General features: G+C 38.2%; 1 protein-coding gene and 1 long non-coding RNA gene across 2 annotated transcripts in view; one reads left to right on the forward strand and one right to left on the reverse strand.

Moving 5' to 3' along the window:
- LOC5505434 (profilin) overlaps nt 1–17,131 on the forward strand; it is a 106,971-nt gene extending 89,840 nt beyond the window's left edge. Inside the window, exons 2-4 of the mRNA XM_048731964.1 lie at nt 10,103–10,194; nt 14,177–14,317; nt 16,578–17,131. Of these exons, the coding sequence (XP_048587921.1) occupies nt 14,177–14,317; nt 16,578–16,859 (423 nt within the window). The 5' untranslated portion in view covers nt 10,103–10,194 and the 3' untranslated portion in view covers nt 16,860–17,131. The remainder of the gene's footprint in view (nt 1–10,102; nt 10,195–14,176; nt 14,318–16,577) is intronic.
- Nucleotides 539–5,310, reverse strand: LOC125572126. The gene is made up of 2 exons (XR_007313591.1): nt 1,991–5,310; nt 539–1,146 (listed from the first exon to the last, which is right to left on the reverse strand). It is a non-coding gene; the product is annotated as an uncharacterized LOC125572126 (long non-coding RNA).
- Nucleotides 17,132–18,356: the final 1,225 nt, after the last annotated feature.

The raw sequence follows: 18,356 nt of genomic DNA on the forward strand, positions 1-18,356 counted from the left end.
AACCGCAACAGAAAGCGAAAAAAAAAACTAGTAGTCTAGTTACTGTATCAATGCCACTTAGCTTGTTGGATTTATACATTTGTTTCTAGAGTTTGCTTTGAGAATTCGTGGTCGTGATCAAACATGTTGAGCATAACAACACCTTTGATATTCTTCGTTCTATCTATACTTTATTGACTGTGTTGAGATATTTAATAAAGGCTGACAAATATCATCCTGTCATATATTGCTAAAGAAGACCTATCTTGTCTTTATATTCTGTGTATTTAGTCTTTTCAAAGATACAGCAACATTTTTTCAACATTATCATAACAACTTTAATTTTACAATTACAGAAGAATTTTCTCTTCGAAAATAAAAAATTCAACCCTTATTACCTATATTGTTTTTGTTTTATATTGTCTGCATCTTGCATACTTTCTAATGTGTTTATTTACTTTTATTCAAATAGTTGTGAAAAATTAGTAAGGTTATGAATGGCATGATAAAAATATTGTTTTGAAGGAAAAAAATAATTAATTGTTTTCACTTTTATTTAGGTAAAACCAACCAAGGACTACCTGAGGGCCATGATTGATTCTAAAGGCTGGAAGGCATAATAATAGGCAAATATTAAGATAATATAGTAGGGGATTTCTTACTTTTATGCGACAGTTTAAAAGGTTTTTTAGAGCAAGATACTTGCTCTCAATGATAAATCTGTAAAGAAAACTTTTTCTATCAACCTAAAGATAATGAGGAAAGGGAAAATGTTAGGATCAGTGTTATTGCATTTATCATAGATATTGTCCAATTTCTTTCTTTTTTCCATCTCTGTTCACTATTTTTGTACGCAATTGAAAAATATTGGCTGTTTCCCCTCTGCACCATAAATAAATTTAAATAGGTTGTTTGAAGTAAGACATTTTCATTTAGCCCTACTTTCATTAATATCAAGGATTTTTTTTTAGAATTTGCTTCCCAAGTAAATTTGTTCTTCTCCATTGCATTTAATTTTGGAGTAGCATTAGCATGTGTGGATCCAGGGTTTCTATAAAACAGCAGGCCACCATGCTAAAGGGTGGGTGCACCAATATGTAATGTATGACTGTAATATCCACAAACTTACACAACTTAACAAATATACACAAAACTTCCATATGGCACCTGAAATGTATAACTGTATCATTATATCTTTGGAATGCTGTTTCATTCATTATTTGTTTCTTTGCAAGGGCAAAGCTGGTCAGAATGTAACTTTGATACAAGTTCTATAAAGGGAAGAGGTTTTTATTAGATCAAAGTACTTTAATTATATAAAGATAACAACAAACTTGTGCTTTTTCATTAATAAATTTGTAAAGAAAACAGTTTTATATCAATCCTAAAGGTAATAGAGAAAGGGCCATGATTGATTCTAAAGGCTGGAAGGCATAAAATTAGGCAAATATTAAGATAATTTAGTAGGGAATTTCTTACTTTTATACAACAGTATAAGTGTAATAGGTTTTTTAGAGCAAGATACTTGCTCTCAATGATAAATCTGTAAAGAAAACATTTATCTATCAACCTAAAGATAATGATGCAAGGGGAAATGTTAGGAGAGTGTTGTTGCATTATTGTTAATTTTTTTTTATCAAAGATATACTCCCATTTCTTCCTTTTTTTTCTCTCTCTGCTGACTATTTTTGTATGCAATTGATATTATTTGCTGTTTCCCCTCTGCACCATAAATAAATTAATATATGTTAGGTTTGAAATAAGACATCTTCATTTAGCACTACTTTCAGTAATATCAAGGATTTTTTTTAGAATTTGCTTCCCAAGTAAATTTGTTCTTCTCCATTGCATTTAATTTTGGAGTAGCATTAGCATGTGTGGATCCAGGGTTTCTATAAAACAGCAGGCCGTCATGCTAAAAGGTGGGTGCACCAATATGTAATGCATGACTGTAATATCCTTGGTGATGGAGTATTGCCAGTATGTGATAGACAAAACTTCCATATGGCACCTGAAATGTATAACTGTATCATTATATCTTTGGAATGCTGTTTCATTCATTATTTGTTTCTTTGCAAGGGCAAAGCTGGTCAGAATGTAACTTTGATACAAGTTCTATAAAGGGAAGAGGTTTTTATTAGATCAAAGTACTTTAATTATATAAAGATAACAACAAACTTGTGCTTTTTTATTAAAAAATTTGTAAAGAAAACAGTTTTATATCAATCCTAAAGGTAAAAGGGAAAAGGAAAAATACTAGGAAGGTGCTCAGTCAAGTTATTATTGCATTACTGTTTTAAATGTTTTAGAATAGAGTAACATTTTTTTTTCAAATAGAGTCACATTTCTCCCTTTTCTTTGCTCCCCATTGACTTTTTGTTTATTTGTATATTTATTCCTCTCTGCCCCAAACATAGATCAATGAACATGGTTTGGTTTGTAATTAGAAACTTTCAGTAATTTAGGATTTGCCTCCATTTTTTAGTAGCCTGCATGGGGTGGATCCAGGTTTTTGAGTGAGTAGTTTCCACCGAAACACCAACAATAGGGGTGTTTGGGGGCGTGCTCCCCAAAAAAATTTGAAATTTCAAGCTCTATAAATGCCATTTTCTGCATTTTCAGAAAAGTTAATTACCCCAAAAAGAACAAAAAAACATGCTATCATAAAGGCAAAAAAAGTTTTATTTTGTTGAAGGTGGTACATGGAACACCTTGCTCTACAAAAAAAATATCTGGTATCCAAACCAGTGCCACTGGTCTATGTCCAATATAGCTGCCTACTAACTGTCTTTGAGCAGGAGAAGGAAAAATGGTACTTATAGATGGCAAGCCTGTGGTTGGTCCTTGGTCCAGGAGTTTTCAAGATAATGAGAAAAAAAAAATCCAATATTAATATCATATGTCATATACAAAAGATATGTACAAATTAGAGACAATATAATTTGAAAAAAAAACTCCCCTTTTTCATCCTTGGGGACTGCAGCCACTGGAGCTCTGGAGAAAAATGCAACATTAATATCAAGTTATAAAAATGAGAAGTACTAAATGATTATAAAAAATATATATATATATATATAATTTGAAAAATACTCCCCTTTTTATCCTTTGAAACTGCATCTTCTGGAGCCCAGGAAAATGTTTGTAAACCATTTGAGCTTAACATGAAATCCCAGTGTCAATAGAAAAATTGAAATCATCACTAAATAAAAAAAAAACATCTAGAAATGACTTTTTAAGAAAGTTATACAGGCACCAGTTTGAGTTTCTGTAGCTGTTCTCCATCAGTTTAAGGGTAAGACCCAGATGGAACATAACTCACAAGCCCTCTAGAAACAGATGGTGCAAAAATTTAAGCTGATATGTTTGCCATTCTCATTCTCCTAGGGTGCAATTGAGCAAATAAATCTATTATTCTGTCCAGGTCTAAATCCATGTCTTTGTGGGTATACATTAGTGCCAGCCCATTCAATCTGTCCTCAGTCATTGTGCTTCTCAAATTGGTTTTAAGATTTCGAAGGGATGAAATGGATCTCTCACAAGAAGCAGATGAAATTGGAAGTGTGATCAGGATCTTTAACATGAAATAAATATTGACATATGCATCTTTGTCAATATCCTCCAGTGTAGCCTTAAGAGTGTCTGGAATCACTTCTCCTCTGTTATCCCTCCCCTTCCATAATCTCTCCCATAATAAAAGCTCTGCCTGTAAACCTATATAATTTGGCATGTCCTGTCAGTAATAGTTACAAAATTCTAAAAAATTAGGCTTCCAGTCATCAGTAGCAATCAAAACAGAGGGTATGATCGAAATACCTTTTTTTTTTTGCAAAAGATCTATGATCTTGAATTCTAAATGTTCTTGTCGCTTGGAAGAGTTGTCAAAAAATTCAAAAAGCTTTCGCACAACATCCATCATGTTTCTGACATTTGGTATTTGGCAGGTATTGGCAATACACAAATTCAGCTGGTGATTCATGCAATGGACAAAAATTGCCTTCTCATGTTCTGCTCTGATTAACGAGGAGGCTCCATTAAGTCGTCCAGCCATATTACCAGCGCCATCATAACATTGGCCACAACAGTCTTCCATCATCAATCCTAAGTCTACTACAGCTGCAGTTATAAGGTCTTTGATGGCCTCTCCTGTTGTTCCCTCCTTACAAATATAAAATCCAATAAATTCTTCTCTGATGTTTTTGGTTGAGTCGAGAAATCTAATCACAACAGAAAGATTTTCTTTGTTTGCTATATCAGCCCTTCATCTGCCATTACAAAAAAATACTTACTATCTCTCATTTCCTGAGATAAATTATTTAAAATATGAGCACCAACAGTTGATATCATTTGATTCTGGATGGTCTTTAAAATGTATGTCGCATTTCTTGGTGCATTTTCTAGGTGCTGCTCCAGTATTTGGTCACCACTATCTACCCGGAATTCAAGCAGTGCCTGGAAATTACCAGCTAGGGCAGCATTAGTGGGATCACTATCCCTCAAGCCCCTGAGTGGGATATTGTTTTTCCCACAGAAAATAATTGTTTTAAAAAGGGACCTAAGGATCTCACGGTTTCTAGCAATTTGCTGTTGAACAATGTTATTTAACTGCAGATTTATCGGGACAGCTTCTGTTCGCATCATTTAGCTTCTGTTCGCATCATTTAGCTTCTGTTCGCATCATTTTCTTAAATTCTTCTATAGCAATCATAGAAAATTTGTGAATTTCACAATTTCTTTGCGCGTGTTTTGTAAAGCGCGAAGCGGCCGAAGTCCAATTTGTAAGAGGAGACTTAAATAATTTGTCTAACTTATTAGCGTTTCGCCCACACTGAACTCCGAAACAAACACAAGCTAAGCAAAACACTCCATTGTAATATTTAGAGTAGGCTAGCCATGGATATTTCTTTAGCCAGTTTAAAACAAACTTGCGAGAATTTCCATTCTCTATTGACACAGGGAAATCGAAAAGCTCACCTGGTTTCCATACATTTCCGATGAATTTCAACTTGTCCTGAGGCGAATAGCGATCTTGTCGAAGACTAAGCCAATGTCGTAGGGAGAACAATCCTTCTTCCGACAGACAGGAGCACGAGCCATAAAGAGTAAAAACTAGTGCAATTTGTTAAATAATTCCTTCGTAAACTCCGATGCAAGTACCGAGACTCTAGTGAGGGCAAACGAAAGGAGACCGTTGGGGGAGGTACAGACCGTTTTATACTTTTGTCGATAGTTTCCGCGGTGGTTTCCAAGTGAGTTAGCCAATCAAAAATGGTTTTGAGTGAGTTCCAACACAATGAAAAAATTTTCAGCCAATCGCGCGAGGTTTTGAGTGTGTTCCAGTGCTAACTATAATAATACCTTACCCCCCCCCCCCCCCCAACTTGCTTGCAAATTGGTGACAATATTTTCCGATCTTATCCGACGGATTTCCGAAGGTTCCCGAAAAGTGATCGAAGCTCAAATCCAAAGCTCGTGATCCAGGGCGCTCCGTGAAGTCGCCTAAGAATAATAACGACGATAAGGCATCTTTTTACGTTTTTAATTTAATTAAAAAGCAAAAATACAGGAGATTGAATGATTTCTACAGACAAGCCAATAGTTTCTAGGGATATCGGAGTATTTTTAAAAAAGCCATTTAAGTTCAAAATAACTTGGTCTGAAAAACTTTGAGTGTGTTCCGGAACTCACGTAAACTACCCTGGATCCAACCCGGTGGATCCAAAGTTTCTAAAAAAAAAGGCAAAAGGGTGGGTTCACCAATATGTAATGCATGTCAGGAGGTATATTTGTGGAGTTTATAAATTTCAACACATTCTTCTGAATAATCAGTTGCAGTACGTGAAAACTACAGTATGGCATCGAATTCTTTGGAATACTGTTACACCCTTGATATATTCTTCACAAGGTCAAAGCTTTTTAGAATGCTATTTTGATAATAAACAAAATATAGATAGTGGAGTTAAATAAGAGGGAAAATAAGAGTTGACCATTAGACTCAACTAAGACACCTAAAGTTTGACAGCCTTTTTCTTACCAAGGTTTAGTATTTGTTAACTTACATACATGCATATTTAATATTATTAAATGAGTGCTTGCTTGATACATTTGGAGGGGCCAATGCAACAGACCCATACCGAGGATTTTTCTTGGTGGGGTGAGAAATAAAAAAAAGTGGACCTTATATTTCCGGGGGGGGAGTTCTCTAATAAAAATCTGACCGCGCCTTTGCAGTATTTCCAGGGGGATTTAATGTCGGATTTGGCTACATACCAGAGTGAGTTTTGTCTACAAATAATAGCACGTCTATTGAGAACCGAAAGTGTTCCTTTGGCCGTTGTGTGTGTGTGTGTGTGTGGGGGGGGGGGTGCGTTCGCACCCCTCCTAGGTACGGGTCTTTACAATTCATAAAGACATGGCAGTAAAAAATGACTTTTTTAATCTCATTTAAAAAAAAAACATTTTAAAGACACCTAGATCCCGCTTAATTACCCCTATCAGTCGACACAAAAAGGTATCAAATGCTGGCTCCGCCTTTAGGCAGTGCCTAAATCTATATATTAGACAATATTATATTTGATATTGTTTAGCTTTTCGTCGGAACTGTGGGTTTGCTGTGTTTTAGACTATGACTGGTCCCCAGTCCTTAACGCCCTCTTTTCAAAATGGCCGACATGCTTGAGTCTCAACCTTGTCCCAAGGGTCTTCTGGGTATTTTTCAATATGGCGTCTATATTGAAAATTACCCAGAAGACCCTGGGAACGAGGTTGCTTGAGTCTCACTCGAGTGACTGCATTTTTACCGTGAAAATGACAAACCAACCGATATCCCATGGAAGAACTGCGTGACAAAATAACTGAAGTACGATGACAGTCGGGCTCCGGGCAGCCTTTTATCCTTGGGGGTGTAAATTCATTAAAGAAATAGAAAACAAAACAGGTAGATGCACAAACGTCGTATTTTCCATGAGCCGTATACAATTGAATACGGCTTGTATTCAATTGAATACGGCTCATGGATTTAAATAAGACGTTTACACTTAGGCTAAGTGGGAGAAAACTTGCAGTACTCTATGCTGTCGGTTTGATTTTTTCGTTTGCCAAATATTTGTCCCGACGGGAATATCCTTTTCTCTGCAAATTTTGACATTTTTAAATCTTATATTTCAGTGTTTTTCTTTTTGTTTTTGTTTTTGAGGGTCCAACTCCCCTAGCCATGATGCTAATGCCATCGAAAAAAATTAAATGAATAAAAGTCAAATTTAAGGTTGGGAGCTTTAAGAAAACTTTGAAAAGTCCCGAACCTGTGAAAGAGTTCATTTTACAAATACGAGCTCAGACTAATTCAAAGTAGCCAGGTGTAGCCAACGTTTCTGTTGGGTTTCAGTTTATAGTTACACTGAAACAGAAATTTTTGTTGCGCTGCCAGTGGCAAAAAAAAGTAGAAATGGACTTTACTTTTCGCAGCATCGCGAGAAAAAAAATGCCCTGTGTATCATGTATTTGGATAACTCGCCAATGCAACCTGCAAAAGCATTTCAGGAAACTAGCCAATCAGCGCGCATCACCATCATTGAGGCGAACGATGTAAACAAAACTACCATTCGGGCGCATTGCAAATTGCAGATTAAAAAAAAAACAATTGCGAGCGTGTATCATCCCTCTGCAACCTAACAAAAAAAAATTAAGCATCGTTGCGGTGCAAGTTGCAAAAATTCGAGCACTCAATAACAACACAAGTCGGTACTCAAGTTACCAGGCTATCCACAGGTACCCCAAGCTCACAGTGTGTGTGTGTGTGTGTGTGATCACGTTTTTGTAGTAAACATATGAAATGAAATCTCGAAAATCTTATATAATATTGTTCGTACTTGTTTGTTGCGTCTTCCATGTAGTCTGGATGAAATTCTAACCTATCTGAGCGAGTACTCGCAAACAGCTCGTCCTAATTCGTCCCAATATACAATTTCATCCAGACTACATCGAGGACACAACAACAAAGTAGGGGTATTATTGCGATTGTCCAGGTTTTATTTGAAGGTAAAAATAACAGCCCATTTTAATACTACAAACCAAGGCTAAATTCAAACGCCGTATTATCCCTGAGCCGTATTCAATGCAAATTCTTGCAAATGAAGATGAAACAATCGACTTGATTCATTTGCAAGCATTTGCATTGAATACGGCTCATGGATAATACGGCGTTTGAACTTAGCCTAAGAGGGTCAACGTGACGTGATCACACACTGTGAGCTTGGGGTGGACAATGTCAAAATTCGGCCCAGCTTCCTTTTCTTTTTCCTTTCCCAATACTCCGAATGTATGCACGGCATTGTGTTCCCATCAATTGTTTCACCTCGGGGACCTTATCTCGTTATCTGATACGTTCCCGTGGCTTCGATTGTTTCAGACAATACGATGCATTAAGTTTTCGGAGTATTGGACAACCTCTCTGATGAGGCCCCGCTAAGACAGTTATCGCTATAGGCCTCTTCTTCCGTTTAGGACTGGAACTCTTTCCATCGCATATAAGAAACTTAGATACAAGTAACTTTTATCTCTGCACACAGCTGTAAAATAGAACAATTTGTATTTTTTTAATTGAACACGATGATTTGTTGACCTTTTGTTTTGTACACTATAGAAAAAGCATGCTCTATGTTTACGCTGAAACTCCGCAGAAACGCTTGCTACGCCGGTTAAGTTCAAAGAAAAAGTGAAACATCTATTGCGTTGTTAGCTGGTTAGTAATAAGGAAAATGGCATGCCCCTTAGGGGGTGTGTTGAACAGGTTACGCCCCCGGAATTTAAGACAAGCTAGAGCGGATCCAAGAGCGAAATGTTGTCACCTTATAAATTTTATTCATCCGAGTTTCCTGAGTTACCCGTGATCTGATGCATGACGTAAACTGTCAGCTTATAAGCTCCACCCCCATTAAAAATGTTTACAGAGAGGAAAATAAACACACACTAATTTTTGGGAAAAAAGTATTTTGAAATACCTCATGATCATAAACGGCGCCGTGCGTGGCGGTTAGAAGTGTAATTTTTAGTGTTTCCTTTATAAAATGACGAATTATTACGTAGATGCGGAAAGATGCGGCAACAGCTATCAATAGTTATCATTTATGTATGGAATTCTTTCCCTCAAAAAGCGAAAAAATCGAAATAAAACTTGTAATCTTACTGTTGAATTACTTGAGAGGTGAAGAAGGCTTATGCCCAAAGGGTACTTGAGCGTATAAAGACGAGTCCTCAAGACGACCCTTTTGAGCGCCATGGCTGAGAACAATAAATCTCTCACATTCCGCGGTCAATTATTTAACGATATTTAGCCCTGTAGCTTGAAAAGCTCACTTTGGATGTATTTTTTACTTAGGTACAAATGTAGCTTCTAGAGCGTTGTAATACAAGAAAGAGCCGCATAATTATCGACCATTGTTCGCTGTTGATAATAGCGTAGAAAGGAGCGAAAGGAGCTGGGAATGAGCCCCTCAAGGGATTATGGATTTAGATTGTCGCATTATTTATGTGGCACTGTTATAACTTTATTTTTTATGCAATTAAATTGTATCTGGTTATCTAGGATTATGGTTTAGACAATTTGAGATAACACCAACATACCACGCTTCCAGCCGTAGCCAAGATTGAATTGCATATTAGATCAAATTCTCGCCTATTTCAGCTAGGCTGTGCAAACCATTTAAATATCTGATGGAGAGGTAACAGATGTTTCACCTACTCTGTTTGTTTTTGCAGTCAGTTAACTTGCTCGATTATAATCTCTGGAATGTCGCTAGGCTCCCCCCCCCCCCCCCCCCTCCTAGAAAGATTGTCTTTCCGAGTATTAGTCTAAAAGACTAGAAACCCCCCCCCCCCCCCCCCGTCTGCGATTAGAATTTTCTATTTTTTTTGTACTGTTTACCCGTCCTGTTTACTCCTGTTTATTAAGAGCTTTTTTCGTGTTTTTGTTTCGAACGCATTTTTTATTTGTCGCATCTTTTTTGTGTGAATTCGTGAATGTTTGTTTTATGGTGTTTTTTAGCCTTTTGCAAGTCCCACCTCTAAAAATAGAAAACGTAATAATCACGTGACTGGCTCATTGCGGGCTCAACATTTACAATTTCAGCACCGCGCCCCTCGTTGCTTGCCTTCCTTCGCTCGATTCGGCACTCTTCCAGTCTGTGTTGAAATCGCCCGATAAAAACCTCTAAATTCAAGGTAAGATAGGGACAACCCCATCTAAATAGACATTCATTCACCATTTGAGAGTTCTTTGTTTGTTAACTGCGTAAATTTGTGCCGTATTTATTGCGTTTTGGGTAATTTTTCAAGCCTGTTGCAAATTTCCGCACCACGTAACACTCGGCAGATTTCGTAACTTCGCCACGCTTCTAGTTCACTTTTGCCTTTCACGTTTACAAAACACAATTTAAACCTATTGCAATACCAAAGTTACGCTGGGAAGCTCTTTCGGTTTAGTATTTTGTGTTGAAAGCGGGGTTTCTGGATGGTTTAGTAGGTGTGTGCTAGTCTTCGAATGCCATAGGGCTCGACTGAGTTTAGCGTTCTCAAATGGCTAGCAAAGCCCAGGGTATAATAACCAGCTCAAGGTGGCAATTCAAGGGCTCTAGTCGAAGGAATTTTGAACAATAACCTAAAAATTCACGCGGTCCTTTTACGATTTATAGCTTACCTAACTTCTGTGGAATTCACTGTAAGTTTGTGTAGAATATTACTGCCGATCACGAAAAGGCTTTTCTGGATTGGTGTGGAAACCATTAAAGTGTGCGCGTTTAGCCATGTTTAAAACCTACCGTTCGCCTTGATTTTTTTTAATGTGGTAATTTTGCACGCCAAGCATCAAGAGGGATAGTGTCGGGATAACTTGAAAGCTCGTAATCTCCCCGTATTTCTTTGATGTTCCTCACCAGACAAGAAATACCACAAAGGAATGCATAAGTTCCGTACAGTTTTCTCGACATTTTAAATCTTTTTGTAATTTCTCAACGTCTGAAAGATTTCCAATGTAAACGGACGGAAAAGCATTAAACATGTATACGTAACTGTGAATTTTTAAATTTCTTATTATAAAATAATTTCAAGAATTGCCAATGATAAAAAATTGAATTAGAAATGGTAGTCGTTTTAATGTAGACTTATTTCCGGGGTATGTTAACGAAGACGTCCTTTAGCAAAGTCGTCTGAGTGAATAAAGATTAACAGATAATGAATTAGCTGATCAATGGAATTTTTCATCCTCACACTAAACTACTATCATAAAGTTTTTTTTAAAGTGACATTTATTTCATTGAGTCTTCGAAGCCTATACGGTTTGTTGTCACTTCTTAGGTTATAGTGGCGTTTAAGATTAAATTAGTTAAGTCACAAGTCTTTGTCTTGTCGTTTGTTTTTACATGGTTCGCAAGGTTGTGCTTTGCTAGTCTTGCTTTATGGAAAAGTCTCCACAAATGTCTGAATGTTTTATAATTTATCACCATCTGTATTTAAAATCTTTGCAATGAATAAACTACTTATCGTGCTAAACAATAGCCAGTTCATGTTGTCATATTGTTAGAAGCCAAGAAGTCTTTGGACATCTACGAAATTTAAAGGGAAAACTCGTTAGTTCCTTCATTTATTGCTTTTCTTGTTTTGTAATAGCCTAAGAAGAAAAACAATTATTATAAATTTTCCATTGGATTAATTGGGAGATGGATGAAGGATATTAATAGCCAAAATACTTAGCGGATTTTGTTGCTTCAATAATAATATTAAAAAAGCTGCAATCAAGATTTTATAAGGCATGTGTGAAACTTTGAAGTTGTTATTATCACAGTTAATTTTAGTTAAAGATAAAAGTATAGCTACCTGTGCAAGGCAAAGCAACAGAGATGGGTATTGGAGATAAAAATGGCTAATTGGATTTCTGGAATAATAACCCTGGCAAGGCTAAGTATGTTGTTTCTTCAAGACAATGTGCAATCAGGGAGGTAAACGTTTTCGATCACTATTCAAATGTTAGTGGAACAAAACAAAACCCAATTATCTACTTGATCACATCATTACATGCCAACTCTCCCTGTTTATACAGAAATACTACAGTTGTCTGTCTTTTTTTTACCAAAAACTTACTAATTTTTAAAAACACCACTCATCTTGTGCAAATTTGACTTGCAATGAAGAACACCATATTTCGTCTGGCCAAGCATGTGTAAGTGCACTGTGAAAGACTTTGCCGAAGTTCGTCTCTCTTGCCTGAATATGCTCTCAAGGAACTCTGCATGAAGGCACATGAAGTCTACTGACCCAAACACGGGCCAGTTAATATATTGACACTTTAGACAAGCAGTATCACAGCTATTCGTAAAGATTTGAAAAAGCATCAGGTCTTTGGGGGCAGCGTTTATTGGAGAGGGGGCACTTATTTCATTTTGGTAGAAATTACCAGTTTTATTTGTGATAAACTAAAACATGGTAAAAATGTTGCTAGACTTACTGTATTTATGTGCATATAATGTGCACCCACGTATAATACGCACCCCAATTTTTTAGGCTTTTTTTTAAAAATTGAAAACCTGTATATAAGACACGTGAATGAAAAACAACCAAAAAAGAAACAGAAGTATCAAGATGAGATAAATGTTCTGATTTACAATAAATGCCATTTATACATAATGGTGAAATTCTTTTCTACATCTGAACTTGAAGGTGATAATCACTTTAAGCCTCTTAGGCATAAGAAGCGCATCTTAGCACAACTGTAAAATTGTTATTCTCATTGCTGAACATTTATATTTTCGCATGGAACATTGAAATGAGAGCTTGTATTCATTCACAGCAATTACCCCAATTTTGGATGAGGCAGAATTGGCAGATTTGAATTAAACAAAAAGTAACCTAAATGCTAAAATTACTAATTTCAATCCATCTTTATTCACGCATTGATAGATTTTCAAACCACAATATTGTCCCTAAGATATGAAAGACTAAAAACTGGTCATTTTCTATTTGTAAAATATCTTTTTTTTTTCCATTTGACACCAACCGCGGCTCCCTTCAGCCACTCCTGGGTAGGGTGTTGAAGCAGGCAATTAGTTGGATAAACTGAACAATCTTCATCATGTTGTTAGCTTTAGCGTTTTGCAATTGAGTAAAAAGAATTTATTAATTGATTCGACATTTCTTAGTTTATAGTTGCTATTTTTAAGTAGTTTAACTTATAACTCCTACCGGCGATAATGAAGATAATAAAAATATTTAAAGTTGAATTCTATCTGTTTAGTTTAAATATAGACTACATAATGAGTAGTTTAATAAGTTAAGATGACATCATTTTTTAGAATAATAATAAAGCAAAAATAAAACAAAATTTAACAAGATGCTGTCAATATCCTTAGATATGTATTTTAAGATCTAATCCAATTTTTCAAAGATTATTTCTTTATACAGTGGAACTTGGATTTTACTATGTGACTGGGGAGAAAGCAAATAGTATCATAAAATCGAGGTATCGTTAGAAATTGGTCCTCAATTTTACTATATAAAGAAAAATCCATTGAAAATATCCTTAATGTGAGGTTAGGTTAATTATCAACTTTTACAAATTAATAATATTTTAACTGTAATGTGTTCGACCGTACATTTGCTCTCTGTAAACTGTAATCTGCATTCGCAGTAACAAGATCTGTCAAGTCAAGAAAATTGATTAACTGTACTGTACGTGTGTGGTGTCTTGAGTTTTTCTCTCTTTGTTGATATACAGAATCCGTAATATCGTTGTATCAAGGACAAAATTACGCTTTGGAGAACAGATTTGTATCATAAAGTTGAGAATATCTTGATATCCATTATCCTTAGATCGAGATAATTTCTCATACATTTCACTGTATTCCCGCCAGGGGAAAGGAAAATTGTATAATCAAGGTTATTGTAAAATCCAGGTTCCACTGTATTCTGTTTTTGTGTTTGTTTTGAACTTTATCTTAACGTATAGGTAACATTAGTCAGACTAGCTCCCCATAAAGTGGACTGGCTTATTGGGGGGGGGGGGGGGGGAGTGGACTGGTTTATGGGGGTGGGGGGGGTTAGTGGCTAGAGCCCAACTTGAGTTTCCTGAATAGACAAAACAAACTCTACAGTTATCACTTACAGTATAATGTGTAGGATATGGTTTTGAAAATGTTTCTTTGCTTTGTCATAGATGAGTTGGGACAGCTACATTGATAACCTTCTTGCCCAGGCAAAGGATGCCACTGGCAACTGCCATGCCGACAAAGCTTGTATTATTGGCCTAGATGGTGGTGCTCCTTGGACGAGTGCCGGACATGCATGTGCAGTCAAGGTTAGCTGCTCTCTTTAAATATTTTATTCTCACACAAGAAACCTCACCCCCATCCCATTTTCTACTCACTGCCTCCACCACCATCTTATTCACATCTCTACTACACCCACCACCATCTCATTTGCATCCCTACTCCACCCACCACCATCTTATTCACATCCCTACTCCACCCACCACCATCTCAATTGCATCACTACTGCACCCACCACCATCTCAATTGCATCACTACTGCACCCAGCACCATCTCATCTCATCTCATTTGCATCCCTACTCCACCCACCACCATCTCAATTGCATCACTACTGCACCCACCACCATCTCAATTGCATCACTACTGCACCCAGCACCATCTCATCTCATCTCATTTGCATCCCTACTCCACCCACCACCATCTCAATTGCATCACTACTGCACCCAGCACCATCTCATCTCATCTCATTTGCATCCCTACTGCACCCACCACCATCTCATTCACATCCCTACCACACCCACCACCATCTTATTCACATCCCTACCGCACCCACCACCATCTCATCTCAATCGCATCCCTACTGCACCCACCACCATCTCATCTCAATCGCATCCCTTCTGCACCCACCACCACCTCATTTGCATCCCTACTGCACCCACCACCACCTCATTTGCATCCCTACTGCACCCACCACCATCTCAATTGCATCACTACTGCACCCACCACCATCTCATCTCATCTCATTTGCATCCCTACTGCACCCACCACCATCTCATTCACATCCCTACCACACCAACCACCATCTCATCTCAATCGCATCCCTACTGCACCCACCACCATCTTATTAACATCCCTACCACACCCACCACCATCTTATTCACATCCCTACCACACCCACCACCATCTTATTCACATCCCTACCACACCCACCACCATCTCATCTCAATCGCATCCCTACTGCACCCACCACCATCTCATCTCAATCGCATCCCTACTGCACCCACCACCACCTCATTTGCATCCCTACTGCACCCACCACCACCTCATTTGCATCCCTACTGCACCCACCACCATCTCATTTGCATCCCTACTGCACCCACCACCATCTCATTCGCATCCCTACTGCACCCACCACCATCTCATTCGCATCCCTACTGCACCCACCACCATCTCATTCACATCCCTACTGCACCCACCACCATCTCATTCACATCCCTACTGCACCCACCACCATCTCATTTGCATCCCTACTACACCCACCACTATCTCATCTCATTCGCATCCCTACTACACCCACCACTATCTCAATCGCATCCCTACTGCACCCACCACCATCTTATCTCAATTGCATCCCTACTGCACCCAGCACCATCTTATCTCAATTGCATCCCTATTTCACCCACCACCATCTCATCTCAATTGCATCCCTACTGCACCCAGCACCATCTCATCTCAATTGCATCCCTACTGCACCCACCATCATCTCATCTCAATTGCATCCCTACTGCACTCACCATCATCTCATCTCAATTGCATCCCTACTTCACCCAGCACCATCTCATCTCATTTGCATCCCTACTGCACCCACCACCATCTCATTTGCATCCCTACTGCACCCACCACCATCTCATTCGCATCCCTACTGCACCCACCACCATCTCATCCGCATCCCTACTGCACCCACCACCATCGCATTCACATCCCTACTGCACCCACCACCATCTCATTCACATCCCTACTGCACCCACCACCATCTCATTTGCATCCCTACTACACCCACCACTATCTCATCTCAATTGCATCCCTACTGCACCCACCACCATCGCATTCACATCCCTACTGCACCCACCACCATCTCATTCACATCCCTACTGCACCCACCACCATCTCATTTGCATCCCTACTACACCCACCACTATCTCATCTCAATTGCATCCCTACTGCACCCACCACCATCTCAATTGCATCCCTACTGCACCCACCACCATCTCATCTCAATTGCATCCCTACTGCACCCACCATCATCTCATCTCAATTGCATCCCTACTGCACCCAGCACCATCTCATCTCAATTGCATGCTTACTGCACCCCGTTTCAACAACCTTGTCACTCCCTCCTTGTTACTCCACCACTACAACAACAATCTCACTTGCATCCTATTTCAACACAAACTACCATATTTCCAATGCTGGAATTTCTTTGACTTCCTGCATTGCCACTTCTCCCAAAGAGTGAATGCGATCAATCAAACATTTAGCTTACACGTGTTTTTTTTCTTTTTTCTCTAGTTGCAACCCGAGGAATGTACAAAAATCGCAAACTGTTTTAAAAATAAAGACTTCACTTCTTTTATGTCCAGTGGTATACACGCTGAAGGCGAAAAGTACCAGTTCTTAAGAGAAGAAGATGGTAAACTGGTACTAGGAAAGAAAAAGGATCACGGGGCCATCACAATACAGGCGAGTAAGACAGCCCTCGTGATCGGTCACACTAAGGAAGGGGGTCAACAGGGCAACACAAACAAGGCTGTCGCTGTCATCGCTGAATACCTAGAGTCGTTAGGCATGTAGGCAATAGTTTTGCATAATTTCCTCTTGTGAGATGTATCAGTTATGTTCACTTTATAAGCATTATTTGACCCTGTAACAAAATCTGGTAGCAATTTGACTTTGAAAGCAAGATGTAATGCACTGGTAAGAAATTGCAATCTCGACTTGAAACACCTGTATACATATTTCGCTGTTTTTGATATTCGGTGAAACTGGTGTAGCGGTAGCGAATTTATGAACGTTATGTTAATGTAAAACTTAAGTAGATGCCCAATAAAACCTTGATATTTTCTTATCGTTGTTACATCAGAAAACCTGCTAATGTTGTTGAATGTTCTTAGTTGTATCAGGGACCGCCGGGTATGTTGAAAAGTAGGGGGGGGCTGACAATTGAAAATACATATCATATTGAAAAAGAAAAAAAATCGTGTTGAACTAATTGCAATAAAATTTCTCTCAGCGGATTTTGAGCAAGTGACAACCTAGTTAACATAATAAAAGTGATTTTTCCATTTTGATGCAAAACCACAGGGTACCCGCGTCGCTATAACAGAAATAAATAAAATACACGTCTCACTCGGTACATTTAATAGGCCATTGGTCAAAGTTGATTAAAGACACAGTTAGGATATCCAGCAAATTTCCCCTGTTTTATATCTTTTTCTAATATTTCTGAATTCTAAAAACCACAGAGGGTCCGCGTCGAAAACCCTAAAAGAATTTAAAAACTAGAAGTTTCTAATAGAAAGTGAATGCTCGGAGGATGGGACGAACGATGTTTCAGTACAGGGGTTCTCGAAAAAGACCACTGATCGATATGAAATCAAAATACAAATCAGCCGACTGGGAAACCTGTGGTATGGACACGAAAAATTGCATACACTATATGAAACTCGCGCATGCGCTAAAAACCCTGCTGATGGATATGAAATCAAAATACAAATCAGCCGACTGGGAAATCTGTGGTGTGGCCACGAAAAATTGCATCCACTATATGAAACTCGCGCATGCGCTAAACACCCTGCTGATGGACATGAAATCAAAATACAAATCAGCCGACTGGGAAACCTGTGGTGTGGACACGAAAAATTGCATCCACTATATAAAACTCGCGCATGCGCTAAAAAGACCGCTGATCAGCATGAAATAAAAATACAAATCAGCCGACTGGGGAGCCTGTGGTGTGGACACGAAAAATCAGCTTTTCGCATATGCGATACCAAGATTAGACTTGCTCTCCAGTCGCTGCGCTCCCTGCGAGCAAATACTTTGAATCTAAAAATTTCAAGTGTCATTGGCCAAAATGATTAAAGACACAATTTAAGTATTTCTGCATTCACGACAGTGATAGACAACGTATATTATTTAATACATGTAATACAGCAGTAATCAGGAACACTTTTGTAATTTCTTGAGGTTTTACACCAGCCTATAGAAAGCTAGTTACACTGCTAATGAAACTGAACAACAAGCACTAGCTCGATTAGTCCAGAATTGTGACAAGTCTGACTTTTACAC

Source organism: Nematostella vectensis, chromosome 9 (assembly GCF_932526225.1).
Source record: "Nematostella vectensis chromosome 9, jaNemVect1.1, whole genome shotgun sequence".
Taxonomy (NCBI): Eukaryota; Metazoa; Cnidaria; class Anthozoa; order Actiniaria; family Edwardsiidae; genus Nematostella; species Nematostella vectensis.